Here is a 22,253-nt window from a genome sequence, read left to right on the forward strand (position 1 = left end):
TTAGGTGTAGAGTTTGTTCTGTGTTGTTCCATTATTGCATTTGTTGTAGCTGTGTTAATAAAGTACCTCCTGCAAATTAAAAAAAAGGAGGATATTACACGCTAGAACCATACCCTCCGTTTCTGTATTTCCTGTGGAGTAGGGTTATGTAGCTTACAATATGATTTGGATCACAGTTTGTATTTTTAATGCTAAGTTTTTGATTGTGACGCAGTTTGCATTACATTAAACTGTTTGTCATACAGGCAAATACAGTTCTTAATACAACTGTTTAGTATTCTATATTTATTAGCTTTTTTTTTTTGTATACAGAAAATGTTTGCATATCTGCTATAAAATGCTGGTAAATGCTTAGTTTGAACAGCCTCTTTGGAAGAAATGTCAAATTAAAATGACACTATAAGCTGCATTTATCTAAATCATTGAAACATCATAGAGTTAGCAAAGCTTTTTACAAAAATGTTTTTAATGCTGCTTGAAATTTTCATGTTATTTGTTTTTAAATTTACTTTAAACTATTTGAAAAGGTTTGGGCAAAGCATAGACTCTTCTGTGTTTTAATACAGCCATTTCAGTTTTTCAGAGTTTGTTTGTTTTTTTTGGTGGGTCTATGTTGAGAGAATAATTTTTTTTGTAGATGGGCAACCAGAGACACAAATAAGCAGTTAGCAATAAGATATGCTTGAAAGCTGTATTTTGATTTAGAAAACTCTTGAGTGGTTTTGTAAAAGTGGTGTTATTGTGTATAGTTTTTCCTTAACTTTTTTAAAAAAAATATTTTCTTTAAATATTCCCCCTCCTTCTCCGCTTTCTCCTTTCCCTTCTTTTCCTCCTCTTGTTGTGTCAGTCACAACCCATCACTCTTGAAATCTCTCCACTGGTCTTGATTCATGACTTTAGTCTGATACTTTTACTATTCTCTAATAAAGACATTACTTGCAAGCAGTGAATTGAGAAAACAAACAAAAATTGGCAACAAGAAAGACCACTAGTGATTTGGACAGTTTCTTACTTTGTGTTACATTTAACTGTTCTTTTGACAGCCCAGTTTTTAAAGTCAGGTTCGTATTGAAATGCTTTCACTCCACTTGCACTGCTTTTGGAACTAGCCTACTGCTTCATCTGTCGTTTTATTCTGGTGCATTCATAAGATGACCTGGTCAGCATAACGGCTCAACTCCATTCAACATGCACTCTGAGGCACCATTCTCACTTTTCTATAAAACATAACCATTTCCGGCCATTTTATGTCAGCATGCAAGCCCATTTGGATGAATCTTCCTGGTGCATTTTTTTGTTGCAGGGTGGGATTACTGTTTAGCAGACATTCAAACTAAACGAAAGCTAGTAATTCATTTTCATTTACAACTGATCTAACATGCCCATTCAGCACTTAGAAATGTAAATGGTTTTATCACAAAATATTAATTTGCCTTTTAAATTTGAGAGTTTGTCATCTTCCTTCATACGAAGTAATAGTTTTCAACCTTCTTCTGGAGGTAGACCTAGCCAGTTGGATTTTTGGGATTACTGTAATGAATATATGTGAAATACATTTACTTATACTAGAGATCTGTTTGCAGATCTCTCTGATGCATATTCATTGTGGTGGTAATCTTGAAAACCTGAGTAACTAAGTGCTGAAGAACACTGAGGTAAAGGATAAGGACTTCACGTAGAGCCTTGGTTTTTGATCCCAGATCTTGAGGACCACCAATGGGGCAGGTTTTCATGATATACATAATGAACATGCATGAGAGAAATTTGCATGCCTAGTACCTTGATTGCATGCAAATCTCCCTTAGGCATATTAGGAATATTTTGAAAACTTGACCTGTTGCCCATTGAAGACTGGAAGTGAAAATCAGTGACCTAGGGCTAGGTCAGTGGTCTCAAACTCACAGCCTGAAGGTCACATGTGGCCCGCCAGGTACTATTTTGAGGCCCTCATTATGTTTATCATAATCACAAAAGTAAAATAAAACAGTTTCTTGATCATATGTCTCTTTAGCTATAAATTATAATATTATTATTAAGACTTAGCCAAAAGGAAAGATTTATAAACTATAAAGAGTTTTACCTCATGCAAAATTGTCATTTCTTTAATAAGGCATTAACTATTTTTTTTCTGAGGCCCTCCAAGTACCGTTAAATCCAAAATGTGGCCCCGCAAAGGGTTTGAGTTTGAGACCACTGGGCTAGGTTATTCCTATGAGACTGAAGGGTTGGTTGGGAACATGAGACCATTTAAAAAATGTAGATTTGTTTTAAAAGGTCTCATGGATTGCAGATATATTGAATTTGTAAAATAAAAGCACTATTCTTTGAGGGCTGTATTTTCACAGTTCATTCCAGCTACCTTTTCTTTGGTTTGTATTAGTACAGTTTTAAATTATCTATCCTGGGATTTGTCACATGCGGTTTTCCATTCTCAGTTTCTGGGAAAGCCCCTTGATAAAACACTAAGTGCTCCTTTTACAAAGATGCATTAGGGCCTTAACGCGCAGAATAGCGCGTGCTACATTGCCGCGCGCACTAGACCTTAACGCCAGCATTGAGCTGGCGTTATTCTAGAAGCGTACCATGCAGTAATTTTGTGCGTGCGCTAAAAACGCTAGCGCACCTTAGTAAAAGGAGCCCTAAATATATTTTAATAAAGATGAAGAAAACATGGTGGATTTTTCTACAGAATTTTATAATTTTATGTTAGATTTCCATTTTAAAGCTTGATGTACATATTCACACTTAGGGCTCCTTTTTATCAAGGTGCGCTAGCATGTCAGACATTTAATCATGCAGTAACCCCTGCGGCAAGCCAAAAAACTAACGCCTCGTCAATGGAGGCGTTAGCGACAAGCGCGGCAGGCGGTTTAACGCGCGGTATTCCACGCGTTAAACCCCCTACTGCGCCTTGATAAAAGGACCCCTTAGCTTTCTGCCTTAAGATTCTTTGCTGTTGGACGATGACAGGTATAACTGTTGAATATCGCACCTCTGTTTAGCCTTCTGCATTCTCGTCCCAAGTGTATTTGATGAAATTGTTTTTTCAGTGGTTGAGGGCTTAACCAAATTTACATAAACTCTTAACTTTGGATAGTAAAATTTATTAGTACCTTAGTATTCATTAAGTTTTACAGGAGAACTCCTAAACTGGCCTTCGGAGAAGGGACTATTTTCCAGCCAGTTGGGAAAATATTTTGCCTGCACATTTTTTTGTCTTTAAAGTTTCACTACTGGAGTGCTTTTCTGGGCACTAGAGGGTCTCTTGGAAATTTGGGCGATGGAGCCCTCTGACCATCCCACATCTGGGGATGGTTGTGCTTCTCAATATTTATTATTTTATATAGATATATGAAGACAAGATGATGTACGGGGCAGGGCTTATTTAGATTTACTTCTAAGTGCTTGTCACTCTATAAGCACCTGCCCGGGGCCAATGGTTGTTACGAGGGCACTGGGCCCGTACTGATTGGTCCTCTTATTTAATTGAATTATTTATTGATTATTGATTATTCAATTTATTTAATTATTCTTTGGAGCACTGTTTTCAATACCGTCCTCAGTGTGGTGTAAGGACAGTTTATCACTATTTATACCAATTTTTCTAAGTTTGAATTTTCGTTATTATTGGTATACATATATATTTTTTGGTTCCTTTTTGGCCATTAATAAATGTACCATTAGGCCTCTTTCATCAAGCCGAATAGTGTGGGCTGGCGTAGTAAAAGCACTGAAGCCCATAGGGATCAAATGGGCTTTGGTGCATTTACCGCATAGCTCTTGCTTGATAAAAGAGGCCCTTGACCCAGTTAGAGGGGAGAAATGCTTTAATGAAAATTTTCCTTCCGTCTCTGTTGGTGTAAAAGCCGTTTTCAGAGTACAAGCAGGCATTATAGTCTCTTATGTGGGTGATGTCATCCATGGAACCCGGCACAGACAGTACTGTAATTGTACTGTAATTTTAAAACCACCTATACCAGTGGTCTCAAACCCACGGCCCAGGGGCCACATGGGCCCCCCAGGTACTATTTTGAGGCTCTCGGTATGTTTATCATAATCACAAAAGTAAAATAAAAGTTTATTGATCATAGTCTCTCTAGCTATAAATTATAATATTATTATTAAGACTTAGCCAAAAGGAAAGATTTATAAACTATAAAGAGTTTTACCTCATGCAAAATTGTCATTTCTGTAATAAGACATTAACTATTTTTTTTCTGAGGTCCTCTAAGTACCTACAAATCCAAAATCTGGCCCTGCAAAGGGTTTGAGTTTGAGACCACTGACCTATACTGTGCATGTTGGTACCTTCCTACCTGACACGTGCTCTCAGGACCATCAGTTCTCTGCGGAGCTGAGAAGCTGTTATTTAGAGCCTTTTCTAAACACATCAAACTGTTTCTCTTTTTTTTTAGCTTCCCATCAGTTTTTCTTTTTAATTCGGTCATCATTTTATTTTTATTTCTTTTCCCTGGCATCTGATTGAAAATTTTTCATTTTTTCACCAGGCTCACATTTCAGGCTTTCGGGTTCTGTTTAGCCTGTTTTCAGGCCAGGAGTGTTGACTTTTTTTTTTTTTGTGTATTTCGCCTACTCGACCACCCCGGGCCATAGAGCCCTTTGACTTTGTTGGCGGGTTTGCCATCAATGTGCAACACTCCTAGTGGCTTCAAACGATGCACTCAATGCCAAAGGACCATTTCAGGTACAAACCCACATAATTGATGTGTTCAGTGCCTAGGTCCCGACTGTCGAGACATTTCATGCACATTCTACTCTCATATGCAAAAGAGATCGCTTAAAGCCAGGAAGTTGCAATTCAAGAAACTTTCTGGTACAACTTTGAGAACATTGAGACTCTGATGCTGACGCACAGCATCGACTGTCGTTTCCGCCTCTTCATTGTTGGTACTTAAATTGTCAGGGAACCTTATAAAAAAGCTAAGAAGCATAAACATATCACCCTCAAAGCCTGCATTGGCATCAACTCGGGCATCATCAAGTTCAAGTTTTGAGTTTTTATTAAAATTTGATTTAGTCGCTTACCCAATTTCTAAGCAAGTTTACAAGATAAAATATAAAAGGGAAAACAAAAACATGATAAAAAATAAAAACAATGCTATTGACATTAACAGAAGAAATATAATTTAAAAGAAACATTATCTAACAAATGGCATAATAAAAAGGGACGGATGTGATAGATAAATGTGAGACAAGAGGAAATTGGGTTGGAACTACAAATTGGATAGGAGCGAAAGCCAAATACTGCAAGGAGAAAACAAAAGTAAAGGGAACAATGCTACTTGTTTCATTGACACATTCTAGCATTGACTATCCTTTCCTCTTCATTGTTGGTACTTCAATTGTCAGGGGAACCTCATAAAAAAGCTAAGAAGCATAAACATGTCTCACCCTCAAAGCATGCATTGGCATCGACTCGGGCATCTTCATTGATACATTCTAAGTGTCAATTCACTGATGCCAGATCACCATTGCTACAGTTGATGTCTTCTCTCAGGCATGCCTTGAGATCAAGGTCCCCAACGCTTCAACACTCAACACAGAGCCATTAGTAGTACCGGTGCCATCTCTGCAAGAACACTTTCGAGCGCTGTTGCAGAAGGAGCTAGCTAGGATGCCGCAGTCACACCCTGTACAGCCTATTGCATCAGCACACCCAGTCTCAGCCCAGTCCGAGTACCTCTCATGAAGTCTCATTAAGGCATCATTCTCAAGACTCCACATCAAGCATCTAAATCGAAGAGACTTAAGTCTCATACATCCTTCTCCAGAGAGCACAGCACACCAACTTTGACTCAGTGTTTGTCATCTCATTCTTAACGCTCTCCTCGATAATCTAATCTGCAAGGGCTGATTTTGAGGAGTATGTCTCAAACTTGTCACTATGTTCTTCCAGTGACAATCCAGATTTGTCTGCAGATAATTATTATGGAATTCCTTCTGATCTATCTCCTCCACCTCCTCATCGAAGGTCACCTCCTGAAAGTCTGTCTTTTCCAAACTTCATAAGATAGATGGGAGAAGCGCTTCCTAGCAACATGGAGTCTCTGGCAGAGCTCATGGAAGCTCTAGGGCCTCTTTTATAAAGCTGCGCTAGAATTTTTTGGTACGAGCAGGCATGCTAAATGCTCACACTCATAGAATTCCTATAAATGTCAGAGCACTTACCTCGCCAGCCCTCTGACTCAGCTTGATGAAAGTGTAGGGGGAGGGGGGTTAGACTATAAGAAGTGGCCTAAGGACTGCATAAAAGTTCCACTTCATAATCTTATGAAGGATGCTTTATTAAAAACTGGGAATCTCTACTCCTCTATCTTACAAACTGGGCACGGCACTCTTTATTGAATACAATCTTGTCCATGTTTTAACAGACCACAATTACACCACCAATCTTTGGTCATAGTGTTTGCCTTAAAGCAAGCAAAGAGTACCAGAACTTAAGCCAGTATTTCTGGACACAGACAAATTTGGAAGGAGAGTGTTCCAAGGGACCATGCTTGCTAATAGAATCTTGAATTATTATTTCTGTATACCATATTTTTCTCTCCATAAGACGCACCCTAGATTTAGAGGAGGAAAATAAGAAAAAAAAGCATTCTGAACCAAATTCTCCCTGCCAGGCTCTGCACTCTCCCCCCCCCCCCCCCCGGTGGTCTAGTGGTAGGCCGTGACAGGGCACAGGTGGGGCAGGGCACAGAGCAGGCAGGCCTAGTGACAGGGAAGCAGACCCAATACTCCAAGTACCTTAAATCATCCCCCATGTGCCTCCCAGGACCTTAAATCATCCCAATTAGTCAAAAAACCTTTTTAAATGTAAGAAGGGGTCCCAAAATTGTCTCCACCTCTTACAAGACTACTCACAGGTTTTTTTGAAATTTGCATACTGTACTTGATTAACCAATTTTAAATCGATAAATAATTACAGTGACACTTTAATATAAGTGTCACTGTGATTATTTATCGATTTAAAATTGGTTAATCTCAAGTACCGTGTGCAAATTTAAAAAAAACTTGGGAATAGGTCTTGTAAGAGGTTGTTACCTTAAATCATCTCCCCATACCCCTACATGCCCCCCCCCAGTATCTTAAATCATCCCCCATACCCCCACATTACCCCCGTACTCCCTCCCAGTACCTTTTTTAATTATCCCCCCTCCCCTGTACCTTTTAATCATACCCCCTCGGTAGCTTTTTAAATTCCTCCCTCCTTAGACGGCTGTCTCATCTATTTCCCAGCCAACGGCGCACAGGCCAGTAGCGCAGAGATCAGGAACAAGCCCTCTGTGCTCCCACTTGGGCCCGCGCCGATCTCTGAATGGCTGCAGTCAGTTCTTGCGAGTCCCGTGATAGCTGACTGCAGCCATTCGGAAATCGGTACGGGCCCAAGAAGGAGTGCAAAGGGCTTGGTTCTGATCTCTGTACTTCTGGCCTGTGCGCCGATGGCCAGGAAATACGCAGGACCACCACGTATGACGGCAGCGGGCGGGTTTTAAAGATGTGGTGGGGGGTTTAAAAATATGCGACAGGGGTGTGTGTGTTAAATATGCAGCGGCGGGGGGGGGGGTTTAACAAATTTGTATCTTCACTTCATAAGATGCACTTACATTTCCACCCCCTTTTTAGGGGGTGGAAAAATTACGTCTTATGGAGCGAAAAATACAGTGGTAATCTATAAAAAAATTGCTTATACAAAAAATAGTTTTTGAACAATATATTCTGTTGGAGCATCTTAAATCTTACCAACATTTGACCAGGAATCAGAAAATACATGGTACAGTTTATATTTGATGCCTTTGACATCACCTCTCGCACCTCAGCAGTATCCATTGTGATGCAAACGTAGAAACGTAGAAACATGATGGCAGATAAAGACCAAATGACCCATCCAATCTGCCCATCTGCAGTATCCACTATTTCTTCCTCTTCCTAAGAGATCCCAAGTGCCTGTCCCATGCTTTCTTGAATTCAGACAGTCATGGCTGTGAATTTCTGACCTGGATGCCAGTGTTCAAGACTGACTCTCCAACTTACCATGTATAGAAGATGATCTTTTTGGAAATGGTATAGAAGAAGCAACACAAAAAGATCAAAACACACAACGACTGCATGAGAACTTTGTCACTTCTAAATCTACAGTCATTGAAAAGATATCCAAATATTTTTAAATGCTCCTCTTATTACTCTGTGGAGGTATAATTCAACTTCTACATCCTCCTAAACAACAAATCAGAGGCATCCCATACAACAAAGACAGCAGTCTCGATCTCAGCCTCAATCCAAACAGCAGCAGTCTTTTTGACTCCCTTATAGAGAGCATTGGCAACATATCTCTCTCTACCTCACATTTTTTCCATAGGTCATCTCCACCACTTCTACCATTGATGGACCCTCATAACAGATCACTGGGTCCTTCCAAGTTGTGAGTCAGGGCAATGTTCTCCATTTACAGCAAAAACCTCAGAAACATTCTCCAAGAGAGACGTTTTTCTCAGTTTCCTTCAGAAGACTCTCCTTCACCAAGAGCTCTCAGCCCTCCTCCAGCTCAAAGCTGTAGAACAAGTTCCCCTGCAGGAGAGAGGCCAAGGGTTCTACTCCAAGTATTTCCTCATACCGAAAAAGACCAGATGTTTCTGTCCATTTCTGGACCTCCGTGCACTCAACAAATACTTAAGAACATAAGAAATTGCCTCCGCTGAGGCAGACCAGAGGTCCATCTCGCCCAGCGGTCCGCTCCTGCGGCGGCCCATCAGGCCCATTGCCTGAGCAGTGGTCTCAGACTATCCCTAAAACTACCTCTACTCCTATCTGTACCCCTCAATTCCTTTATCCTCCAGGAACCTATCCAAACCTTCTTTGAAGCCTTGTAACGTGCTCCGGCCTATCACAGCCTCCGGAAGCGCATTCCATGTATCCACCACCCTCTGGGTGAAGGAGTTTTGAATGCTTTCTCTGGGAACCCAGTTACCACTGTTAAATTAGAATGACTGACTCTGGTCTCTGGACCTCAAGACCATCTTACCTGCCCCAGAACATTTTTTTGCTTTCAAGTAACGACATGCCACTTCCAGTGCAAAGTACTACCATTTTGACTTGAGTCGGTACCAAGATTGTTTACAAAATGCTTGGTAGTGGTCTCTGTTTATATGGATTTCATGTGTTTCCTTACCTAGAAGACCAGTTGATCAAAGCCTCATAACAAATTCACCAGGCATCAATTCAATAGTTTGTCTATTGGAACTTCTAGGATTTGCAGTCAACTACCAAAAATCGCATCTTCAGCCAACTCAGACCTTAGAATTCATAGGAGCTTTCCTAGACATGACTCAAGCTTAAGCCTTTCTATCGAAAAGGAAACTCCCTAATTTACATATGTTAAAAGGTCTCTTCTCTTCAGGACAAATGTTAAGTCTCCTAGGCCACATGGCATCTACAGTTCACTTGACTCCATTTGCTTAGCTATATCTCGGTCAACCTCGGTGGACCCTCTCGACCCATGGGCTCAAGCCACGGGGCCCTTTCGCAACAGATACAAGTGGCCTCGACAGTTCCTCTAGTGATGATGCTGAAGGCCAGCCTTTCCAGGGGCCTCCTTTTCTACATTCCACCAGACCAGAAAACACACTATGGACTCTTCCATGCTCGATTGGGGAGCCCACCTCAACGGACTTCATACCCAAGGCAACTGGTTATCTCATGAAAAACTCTCCATATCAATCTCTTGGAACTTTGAGCAATCCGCAATGCTCTCCACACATTCTAAGATTGCTACCTCAATCAGGTAGTCCTCATGCAAACAAAGAAGTATTTGATCTATGTGAACAAACAAAAAGGCACAGGGTCTCGCCTGCATTGCCAAGAAATCATACAAATTTAGTCCTGGGTGATTCCTTGTAACATTCCTCAAGGCAGTTTATCTAGCAGGGAAAACACAACATCTTAGCAGACAAGTTGAGCATACTCCTTCAACCTCACGAGTGGTCACTCAACTTGACCATCTTACAGCAGATCTTCTTGGATTGGAGGGCCCAAGAAGTAGACCTCTTTGCTTCTCCCAAAACCACAAACTTCTACTTTTATGTTCCAGATTCTACATTCCCAATCATCTGGAATTGGATGCCTTCTTCCTCAACTAGCAGGGCATGTTTTGTTATCCTTTCCCTCCAGGTTCTCTACTCAGGAAGACTCTACTCAAACTTTGCCAGAATAGGCCACCATGATTCTCATAGCACCTCGGTGGCCTCATCAACCATGGTTCCCTCTCCTCCTACAACTCATTGTACCCATCACACTACAAATCTTTCCAACGTTGCTGACACAGAACGAGGTTCTTTCCTTCATCCCAATCTACATTCATTAGCACTCACAGCATGTTATCTCTGTCCCACTGAGTAGATTCTTTTTTACTGTTTGCATCAGTGTCAGCTATCATTGAAGCGTCTAGAAAACCTTCCACACATCGCTATTGTTATGTTCTCTTGTAGAATTAGAATTCTGACTAATGTTCTCAGAAATAAAGTGCTTTGACAACTGTACTTTTGTTTGTAATGATATATACAGGCCTTCCAGATAATAAGATCTTCCTTTGTTTTCACCCAATGTCTTTCCAGCTTTCTAACTTTGTGTTTGAGTATATTTAACTCGAGAGTAAACCATGCATCTTTCTTCTCTCTCACTTTCTTAGTTTGGAAAGGAGCGATATCATCTGCCCAAATTTTAAAGTTTTGTTCAGGCTGATTCAAATCTAGTTGAGTTTGTAATAAATGAACATCTACCTAATTCCATAAACTCTCTACAGGGATATGACCTCTTGTAGTTATTGTCTTATCTAGTTTTGCCATCTGCTGCCTTAATGGACATTAAACCGATTTATAAAATGATCCAACCATGGTACTGGTTGAGTTTTCTAAAACTGTCCAGTACCTAACTTAGCAGAAGCAGTTAGACCAAGCATATGATCTGCTACATGAGAACTACCTTGATTTACCACATAAAGACCAATTTCCAATAAAAATTTATACAATAAAAACACATCTCCACTAGAATCAGTTTCCATATACCAACTTCCTTCTAACCCTCTTAAGTTTCACCAGGCTCATGGTAGATGCCAATAACCCTCTTCTCAGAGGCATAGTCCTAGCAGCTAGGGAGTCCCACATGTGAGAATATAATACCTGCTTGTTCTTGTAGAAAGCAGCATAGTTACTCATCTGTAGAAGGTGTTCTGCAGGAACAGCAAGCATATATTCTCACAACCCTCCCACCTCCTTTAGTTGTCTTCTTAGCTTTGTTACTGAACTGATGGTCCCGTGAGCCAACGTCGGGTAGGAAGGCACAGCACATGTGCGGTATGGCTGGTGTTAAAGTTTTAAAGCGACACTGTACGTTTTGACGGTCTATGCCAGGTTCCATGGATGGTGTCGCCCACATGTGAGAATATGCCTGCTAGCTTTGGAGAACACTTACTACAGGTGAGTAACTATGCTACCCTGTTGTATCTATAAGGTGTCAAAAGCAATAGTAACACTCTCTTTTACTAAGGTGCATTAGCCGATTTAGCGTGCTCTAAACGCTAACGCGTCCATAGAATATAATGGGCGCGCTAAATCGGCTTGCGCGCCTTAGTGAAAGGAGCCCCAAGAAAGTTATTTCCTCTCTGATTTTCCCAAAAATGTTACATCTATGTTCTACCGTTAGTGGTACCTCCATGCAATAAAAAGCATGATTAAGGAAAATACTTTTCTTTCTTTTTTTTTTTTTTAACCTTTTCTGTGCTGTTTGGAAAAACTGTTCTCCCTTTCATTCAGATGGGTAAAAGCTGGCAGAAAATAGTTGACCTTCAACAAATTTTATGTGGACATATCTGGAATAATCAGGAAGATGAGACATTATGCTGACTGGTCACCCTTCCACCCCCACATGCACTAATGGTTTCTTGCTGTTAACTTGTTGCTAGGCCTGTTTCATTCTAACATTGTTGCATTTTTGTTAGATTACATGTGAGATGCATCACCCAGTCTGTGCCTTACTCATTTCATTTCTTTTATTTTGTAATTTTTTAAAAACTAATCTCACCATTTTCTGTTTTTTAATATTGGCTGCATGCTAGTTTTTATTTATAAACCCCCCTTCCTCTCCTCTTCCTCCTCTTCCCTTCCCTTCTTTTTTCCCCACCCCCAAAACAGTAGAAATCATATTTCGCCTGGATTTTGTTGATTGTGTGTTGGTTTCTAGTGGTGGGGCAGTCTTCTACTTACACTTTACTCAACATGCTAAACCTGACACAGACAAAATGACACAAATGGAGCTTCTTATAAATCTTATAAAAAGGGTGCTTTCTAGGTGATGGATATGTTTGTATAAATTGCTTGATCTTATGCTTTTTTTTTTGTCTGTTTTTGTTTATCGTTATGCCTTTTTTATTTTTAAATATCTCACCGCTTTTTTTTATTTTTTTAATTGTTGTGGACAGAAGTTGCCCAGTACACCATCAGAAAATAACCATTCCCTTCCACCTCCTTTGCCTTCTACTACGCCTTCTGTTGTCCTCAGAAAGTCAGTGATCTTTGACATTTTATCTAGTTTGTCCCTTCTAATTGGGATAAAAAAAAGTTGTCCCCCTTTCCAGTTAGTAGTTTAGTTTTATTTTTTGCATGCGTTATATTTAGAACCTTTCAGTCATCACTTGAAAATTTAAATGTGTGCAGGAAGGGAAGAATATGTTACTGGAATATTTTTGGTTTGTTTTTGTTCTGTCTGTCAGGATAATATTGGACACCGCTTACTGCAGAAACATGGGTGGAAGCTGGGCCAGGGATTGGGGAAAACACTCCAGGGTAAGTAAAGCTGAATTTTATTTGTTTATTTGTTTTGTTTTGTATGCACTATTAAAAACATTTTGTGCATTTTTGTAATAGCAGTGTTCCCCCCACCCCCCCCCTAATTTCCTTAATTGAATCCTTTTTTGTATTTGATTGTGTATTCTATACTAATCTGTACTTGAGGTCATTTTTAAGGAATTGGCGCCTAATTTAAAGGAGACACGATTCATATGTTTTTCCATGCATTTTGCAGGGTTTTTTTCCCCAGCCTGTCTTATTACAGGAGGCTGGCTAGAGATGGGTTCTTTTGTATATGCACACTCCAATCACATGCTTAGCATTATTGTGCTGTTGATGTGTGTCAGGCCGGCTGCATGTGGCTTTTGTGTAGCCTTTTTAATCCCTCCAGAATAACTGCTTAGACAAGAAGACAACTTGTCATACTCCCTTCAAAAGAATTTGTATAATGTAAAAAGCATTGTTTTTCAGTTGCTCTTTTACAACAGTTTATAATGCTGGTTTCCCTTTTCCCTTTCCTTTTGGAGCATTAATTTCCAAATCTTGTCATGTAATGTGAACTTCATCACTAGATGACACTCTTCAGCAGTGTTTGTCCGTTGTTCCTCCCCATTCCTCCAGGCTGTGGTTGTAGCTTCTGCATTATTCCCAATGAGCCTGGGGAGTGGAAGAGCAGGTTTTGGGATGAAACCAGTAGGGATATCCTGTTTTCCTGAGCCATCAGTCTAGCCTTATTGTAGACATTTAAATATTTTGGGATATTTGGATTGTAGAGTAGGACTGTTGTTCCTCCTCCAGGGTGAACTATGAGCATTTCCTGGTCACCTAATCCATTCTGTATCCAGGTTTGAAGCCAGATTGACATGGGCCTATCCAATTGCTTTCATTTAGCCAGTTGTTGAGTTGAATGCAGACTGTCTATTCTATGTTTTTCCAGGAAAGGGATGATAGAAACATCAATAATTTTTTAAGCTTTTCTAGTCAAGGGAGCTTTTTATTCCAGTAGAGGGTTCACCACAGTTCTTTTCAGTGTTGTTGGCAGATTCCCCTGCACAAGAGAGGCATTATTTTTAGTGGGCCCTTCAGTGAGGCCTTTGCTTGCTGGCCTTACTGTCTTTGTTATGCAGGGCTCAAGAGGGCAAAATGTTTGTCATAGGTCTTTCAGTATTTTTTTTTTTTTTTTTCAAATGTCATTTCTGTTACCTTGTTGAGTAAGTCCCAGATGGCTTTGCATTGGAAGGAGGAGGGATGGCTCGAAGGAACTATTTGTAGATCCTGATGGAGACCTTTAATTTTGTTGGCAAAATATATGAGTACTGGCATTGAATATTGTCTGGCACCCAGGTAACCTTTGGGTACTTAGATGACCAAGATATTCAATGCAGATGCCTTGACATGGTCCAGCATTGACTATCTGGGTCCAATTCAGCCCATGGTTGTCAGCAGTTTTAAAACTGCTGGCTGCTGAGGGCTGAATATCACCTGAGAAGTGGTGTCATTATTAAAAATATTCTTGCCCTAATCCTCAAGTCAATATCATCTTGATATGAGGGCAACTGTGATGAGAAATTTGATTTCATCTCAAAGTACGACCTGGTGCTTATTATTAATAAAACCTATTCTTTAAGTGCCTAGTACACATTTCCTTAAGGATCTGAAAAACTAAAACCAAGATCTTAAACTGAAAGGTAATTAGTGAAGATGTAGGAGAGGTATTGGTGGGAGTATAACCTTAAACAGCCACATCACAACCTATCTGTCCCATTTTGTACAATCTGTAGCCTAAGTGTGAGTCTCAAAAGGAAGCCCATGTATGAACTATTCCAATAATTCAAATAAGACATGACAAGTGTCAGATTCCTTTGTGTCTCACCACAGTAAAAATCCTAACCAATATTTTGGCATTACAAGACATTGGGACATGTTCTAGCCCAAGTGATGTATCAACGTATACCAAATAACTTTTCTAAAATTTTAAAACCAATTTTCCAGTGCTGTTATGTGCATTCCTACATAGAGGCCCTGACTTTGATTCCTGGTTCAGATCAACTTTTCTGATACCATAGTTCAGCAGAGACAGGTTGTATTTGAGATTGCAACCAGAGGAGTAGGAGGAAACTTCCGATTCCTCTTGTCCCCCAGCAAATTAAAATCAAATTGTAAAGCAAAGAGGTAGTAGCAGGTGTGTGATTGGATGTCTGGGTAGCTAGGCATAGTGTGCATTGTAACTGATGGTATATGCAGGGTCTGTATGTATTAGTAGTATCATGTATAGTTATCAACATGGAGTGCAGGGTCAGATCAAGGGACTGTGGCACCCACCCCTGCAATCTGGTATCTCTCTCAAGTCTGGTCTGCTGGACCAGGTGAGGCACTGGCTCAGAGCACTGAAGATAAAGAGTTAAAAAAATCCCAGTTTAGCATCTAGCCCTCTAGAAGTTTGAAGGTAGACTGGACTGGAATTTTGGTGCCCTTTATCACTGGCACTGGTCCAGCAGGAGGGGAGACTTGAGAGAGATAGGGAGATATCAGATTGCAGGGGAGAGAGAGGAGGGGAAATACTGCATCACAGTTGGAGGAGGAGGGGGTTGGAGGAGAGAGATACCAGGTTGAGATAGCTTTGGAGAAGTGAGTTTATCTCTGGATGGATATGATAGGGGATGTATGGGAGGAGATGTGTAGGTGGGGAATGGATGGGTATATTGGGGTAAATGTGTATAAAGGGGTTGAGCATGTTGGGAGTAGAGATCCCACTAAGTTACGGATAAGTCCTCTGCCCATTTTTGCTGGCAAAGGTGATCCCTCAAAATTGTAATTTTGATCATGAGTTGGGCAGGACTCTCAAGAGAAACTGCCTGCTCCTTGGAATTGCAATATTGCTGTTCTGAGGCATAAACTCTTCCAGTTGGAACATGCACAAATTACTCCCGTATAGCTTAGCAGGAACTCTGGTGGGGTGTTTGGGCTAGGGTTAGGGGGGGAGAGTAGGTATACTAGGGATGTGAGTGTAGTTTTCTTTTGCCATCTCTACTCTGTGCCACTATTGCACTCCCCTGCCACCACCCCCTACACACTCCCCATCCTTTTCTGTAACCCTCCTTTCATTCACCCCCTCCCATTATGGCAGTGTGTATTGGCAGTGTGCGGCTGTAGGCTTGTAAGTTTTTCTTTCTCTCATATTTCCCCTTGATCAGCCTCTCTTCTTTGCTGCCACCAACCTCCTCCTCCTGCCCTGCTGTCTATCTTTCTACTATCTACTTTCCCTGCTTCCCCTTTTCATCTCTCCCCTCCCCCTTTTTCTTCTTTCTTACACTCTTGTTTCTACCTTCTCCTCCCCTTCCTTATCCTCTATATTGTCTTCTTCCTCTTTCCACCTTTCTTGTCATGCTCCATAATTTTGTCCCATCCATTATGCTCCACTTCTCATGCTGCTCCTCTTTCCTTTTGTCTAGCCTTACTCTTTCCTTATGCTTCATCCCTTTTTCTTTCTTATTACCGATAACTTCTTTTCTTCCCTTAAGCTCCACCTTTCTCATTTCCCACTCTTGCCCTTTTCCTTCACTTATGCTCCACCCCTTCACAGCACAATTCTCCCTCCCCTGCCAGCAGAATCTAGGGGCTCCTATAATTATGTTAAATCCACTGCTGCTTTGTACCTGCTGGTGGAACGTAGGAGCTATTGCTGATTTTTGCTCTTTGCTGGCAAAATGATGCTATATGTATATTTGCACATATGCAAATAAATGTACCCAGGGAGGCAGAAACTCCTGGTGGAATTCTGCTCATTTGTGCAGCGTAGAATTTGCACAGAATTCCCCATCCATGCAGAATTCTGCACAAACCTTCTGTTCTGCCCCTGTTCCCATACCCTCCTTCACCCCCACCCCTGCTCAGGTCTGACCTCGCTCCCTCTGACCAACAACCCCCCCCCCCCCCGTGAGATCCAACTTGTCTACAGTCTCCCAAAGAAACAGCAATGGCAGCTGCTGGTAGAGGCAGCACTGTGAACAGATAGCTTGCAGCTGGCCCCGTTTTTGAGGCCTTCCCTCTGCTGCATTACTTTCTGTAGATGGATGACACGGTAGAGGGAAGGCCATCACCAGGGCTGGCCAAGAGTAATCTGTTCACAGTGCTGCCTCTGATGTCTGGCTGCCACTGCTACTTCTACTCTGGGAGGCCCACAGGTAAGTTGGATCTCACAGAGTGGATCAGAGGGAGACCAGACCTGTGCGGGGGAGGGTAAATGGATGCTAAACCATAATTTAGGTGGGGGGGGGTAGGAGGAAACATGGATGCTTGGGGGGAGGGGAAGGAAGAGGAGGGGACATGAATCCTGGACTGGGAGGGGGAGAGGAGGGGGCATGGATCCTGGACTGCAAGTGGGGGAGCAAGGGAGAGGAGGGGACATTGATGACGGACCAGTAACTAGAGGGGAAAGGGGATGAGAAGGAAACCCAGGCCAGAAAGGGAGGAGTGAAAAGGAAGAGATGCTTGATCATAGAGAGAGAGAGAGATGCCAGACCATGGGGAGTGGGGAAAGGGGATTCAGGGTGCAAACGAGAGAGGTGGTGAGTGGTGTGAAGGGACATGGATGGTGAACCTGCAAGGAGTTAGGGTAGTGGTAGAGAGAGGAAGAGAGAGTGACCAAGACCAGAAACGGGGTGAGAAAGGAGGAAGAGATTCTTAGCCACTGGAGAGAGGGAGAGAAAAATGCCAGAGTACAGGGGCAAAGTAGGGGATTCAGGGTGCAATTGAGAGAGGGGAGGATTTAGAGGGAGACAGAACTGCAGTTGAAGAGAGGGAACTGAGGAGGCTGGAACCTGAGAGAGGAAAAGGCATGAAAGAATTTCAGGCATCAGGATAGGAGAATTCTACGCAAAACACTACACATAATTTTCAAAATTTTTGCGCAGAATTACACCAGGAGTAAAAAATGGACTGTCCCTAGTGGCACTATTACTTAAGGAAAATACTCCTAATTAATCTTAGACGCAAATATGTATTGCAGGGCAGATGAAATTTAATGTGGACAGGTTCTAAGTGATGCCCTTAGGGAAGAATTACCCATGCTATAGCTCCATATTGGAACTTGTCATGCAAGAAAAGGATCTAGGTGGCATCAGACAATATGTTGAAATCCTTTGATCAGTGTGGAAGCAGCCCCAAAAGCAAACAGAATGTTAGGAATTAATAAGAAGGCAATAGAGAATAATACAGAGAATACATGATATCTTCTATATGTATCGCTGTATGGTGTCATTACATTTTCAAGTTCAAGTTTTTATTAATATTTATAGACTTCATAGCGAAATGACATCAAAGCTATTTATATTCATTAAAAGAAAAAGGAACATAGAAGTTACATTTACAAATAGGAAAGAGGACTAATAGTTAGTGCAAGCAGCCTGAGAACCAGGGGAACTGGGTTCTATCCCCACTGTAGCTCCTTGTGGCTCCGGATAAGTCACTTTAACCCTCCATTGTTCTAGTTACAAAATAAGTACAGCACCTGTATATAATATGTAAACCACTTTGATTGTAACTACAGTAAGGCAGTATATCAAATTTATTCCCTTTCAAATGCCATCCTTGCAGCACACCGCCAGAGCATCTAAAGCAGTTTCTCTCAAACTTTCTCGAGCCGGTGCGCACTAAAGGTAGTGGCCACGACTTGAGGCACCCAGAAGTGCGCGGATGTCGCCGTGATGACATTACGCATTAACGTGGCATCACCACGTTGACGTCTGCACATGTGCAGAGGCCCTCCAGATGGGTCCTGAGATGCCAGTAGGGGGTGCCAGCAGGGAAGAGGGCCAGAGAGAAGGAGAGGCACTGGCGCCAGCTGATTGCCTACAGCAGTGATTCTCAAACTACTTCAAACTAAGTACTTCCTAAGTCTAACAAATATCAACTGAGTACCCCAACCATTAACTCTGTCACTGTTTTCATTGCCACCACCTCTCTCGGGAGCGCATTCCAGGCATCCACCACCCTCCATAAAGAAGAATTTCCTTACATTGCTCTTGAGTCTCCCACCCCTCAACTTCAAATTATGCCCTCTGGTTTTACCACTTTCCTTTCTCTGGAAAATATTTTTTTCTATGTTAATACCTTTTAAGTATTTGAACGTCTGAATCATATCTCCCCTGTCCCTCCTTTCCTCTAAGGCAGTGGTCTCATACTCAAACCCTTTGCAGGGCCACGTTTTGGATTTGTAGATACTTGGAGGGCCTCAGAAAAAAATTGTTAATGTCTTATTAAATAAATGACAATTTTACATGAGGTAAAACTCTTTATAGTTTTATAAATCGTTCCTTTTGACTGTCTTAATAATAATATTGTCATTTATAGCTAAAGAGACATATGATCAAGGAACTGTTTTATTTTACTTTTGTGATTCTGATAAACATACAGAGGACCTCAAAATAGTACCTGGCGGGCCGTGAGTTTGAGACCACTTCTCTAAGGTATACATATTCAGGGTTTCCAGTCTCTCCTCATACATCTTTTGGTGTAAACCTCCTATCATTTTTGTCGCCCTCCTCTGGACCGCTTCAAGCCTTTTTGTGTCCTTCGCCAGATACGATCTCCAAAACTGAACACAATACTCCAAATGGGGCCTCATCAACGACCTGTACAGGTGCATCAACACCTTCATTATTCTACTGGTTACGTCTCTCTTTATACAGCCCACCATCCTTCTGGCAGCAGCCACCACCTTGTCGCACTGTTTTTTCACCTTTAGATCTTCGGACACTTATCACCCCAAGGTCCCATCCGTTTATATCAGCCTCTCACCTCCCAGCATATACAGCTCCTTCCGATTATTAATCCCCAAATGCATTACTCTGCATTTCTTTGCATTGAATTTTAGCTACCAGATATTAGACCATTCCTATAACTTTTGTAGATTCTTTTTCATGTTTTCTACTCCCTCCTCAGTGTCTACTCTGTTACAAATCTTGGTATCATCAGCAAAAAGGCAAACCTTTCCTTCTAACCCTTCAGCAATGTCAAGAAAATTTGTCAACATGAACGTATCACCGTAACAGTGTGGTTTGCCGCAGATAGAACAATGAGATGAAACCAGTGATCAGAGGAAACAGATTTTATTGGACCTGGTACAACCTGTATTTTGACAAGTGCCTGAGTCAGGGGTCACAATGTTGTTAACAGCAATTCTAAGCTTCCTGCTTTAATTCAGATAAATCTATGTCAGGTCTAATAAAATCTGCTTCCTCTGATGCTTGACTTTCTCCTTCCATCTGTGGCTCACCACATTGTTATTCTACATTTGCTTAATGGTGATGATTCAATCTGGTCTGGTCTGCTCTGAATTCTCAGAGATATGAAGGTATTACCAAAAGTCTCTGGTTTAATGAATGTAATGTAGAAGTTGAAATGTAACATAACAAGTTCACATGAAAGAAATGGAGGAGAGTCTTGAGTACAAAATATTTTATGTGGTAGTCAAACTCTTGTAGGTAATTTGAGCAGATATGGGGAGTAAGTATTCCTGTTTAATTACAAGAAGGGTGATATGGTCAGTCTAACTGATGTGTTCTGCATAAGCTGTAATCTTTTCATGTCAGTCAAACGTAAACTTGAAAATAGGGTTGCATTAGTCAGTATCATGGTTCACTGCATCTCAATATAACCAAAATAGAAAAAGTATAGAGGAGGGCAATAAAAATGATAAAGGAGGTATATGAACTTTTCAATGAAGAAAGGCCAAAATGATTAGAGCTGAAGGAATATATGATAGAGAGAAAATCATGGATGGTGTGGATTGGATATACTTTCACTGAATATAAAAACAAATGGATGTGCTATGAAGTTAGTAATCAGTATATTTAAACAAATAAGAGAAAATGCTTTTTTATTCGGGGTGTGGTTAAGTTGGAGCTCATTACTGGAGGACATGATAAAAGCAGTTAACATAGCTTGTTTAAACAATGCTACACTCTACCACCAATGTCCTCTAGGATTCCTGCCCTAGAAACTAATGTTTCCAGAAATCTCAAGCTTCTACTCAGTAGAAATCAACTCAAGACTTTTTGAAGTGCTTCTAAAGAGCCTAGCCACTGTTTGGTCTAAGCTACCTCCTCCTCATCCCATCGGAGGTCGTCTCACACATTACCACCAACGTTGGACTCTAATCACTAAAGACATTGGGTTTTGCGAGTGGTGAAATAAGGGTACGCTCTTCACTTCCAAGAACTCTCTCCAAACAGTCCACCAAGTGAGTCATTTTTTTCAATTCCCAGCAGATTTACCACCTTCTTCAAGAACTCTCGGACCTTCTGCAGATCAATGCTATTAAACTAGTATCTGCTCAGCAGAGGGGCCAGGGGTTCTACTCCAAGTACTTCATCATACCAAAGAAGATAGGGGGTTTTATGACTAATCCTTAACTTCTGAGCTCTCAACAAATAGTTAGTCATTATACCCACTCTTGGACCAGAATGACTGGCTTTGCTCTCTGGATCTCAAAGAAGCGTATACACATATCCCTATTCTATAATCCCACAGACAGTACATTAGATTTCAAATAGGACAAGGTGCTTCTGTTTGGCCTAGCCTCAGCACCTAGAGTGTTCACAAAGTGTTTAGTTGTGGTGGCTGCTACACTCCGCTCTTACGGCTTTCATGTGTTCCCTTACCTGGACAACTGATTGTAAAGCATCCTCCCCTTGAGTGGTTCAGTGTGCAATCATAAGTCTCCTAAAACTACTTGGGTTTGTAGTCAATTATCGGAAATATCCAACCGTCTCAGAATCTAGTCTTCATTGGGGCTCACCCTAGATACAATACAGATGAGCATTTCTCCCACAACAGAGACTAGATGCTCTTCTTCACCTTTGCAGAGAAATCTTGACTGTCCAAAACATCACAACTCGGCAGCTAATGCGTTTCTTGGGTCACATGGCAACAGCAGTTCATGTAACCCTGTTTGCATCTCTACATATCAAGGATGTACAATGGGCTCTAGCTTCTCAGTAGTCACAAGCTACAGACCCAATCTCACAATGTCCAGGTCACCACTCCATCGCTCTCTTCAGTAGTGGTTGGAACCCAGAAATCACTCCAGAGGCTTCCTATTCCACATTCTTCCACATCTGAACATACTAATGACAGATGCCTGGATGGCCTTCACACTCAGGATTCCTGGATCCTCTAGAGAGATCCCTCCATATCAATCTCTTGGAGCTCTGAGCCATTCCCAATACTCAACTTTCAAGATCATCTCCTCAAGTCATTCTAGTCAGAATAGACAATCAAGTAGCCATGTACTATATAAACAAGCAGGGGGGTATAGGTTCTCACCCTCTCTGCCAGGAGGCGATACAAATCTGGTCTTGGGCAATCCCCTGCAACATTTTCCTGAAAGCAGTT

The 22,253-nt window shown here is 41.3% G+C and overlaps 1 protein-coding gene across 7 annotated transcripts in view; it reads left to right on the forward strand.

The window, feature by feature from the left end:
* GPATCH8 (G-patch domain containing 8) overlaps window positions 1-22,253 on the forward strand; it is a 134,297-nt gene that overhangs the window by 35,794 nt on the left and 76,250 nt on the right. For 5 of the 7 annotated variants that reach the window (XM_033919394.1, XM_033919396.1, XM_033919392.1 and 2 more), the window contains exons 3-4: window positions 1,044-1,061; window positions 12,782-12,854. Coding sequence is in view for 1 of the 7 variants with exons in the window: in XM_033919391.1 (XP_033775282.1) it covers window positions 12,782-12,854 (73 nt within the window). In the remaining 6 variants the exon portion in view is untranslated. The remainder of the gene's footprint in view (window positions 1-1,043; window positions 1,062-12,781; window positions 12,855-22,253) is intronic. The other 2 variants (XM_033919391.1, XM_033919393.1) reach the window with 1 other exon arrangement.

This window comes from Geotrypetes seraphini, chromosome 13 (assembly GCF_902459505.1).
Source record: "Geotrypetes seraphini chromosome 13, aGeoSer1.1, whole genome shotgun sequence".
Lineage (NCBI taxonomy): Eukaryota > Metazoa > Chordata > Amphibia > Gymnophiona > Dermophiidae > Geotrypetes > Geotrypetes seraphini.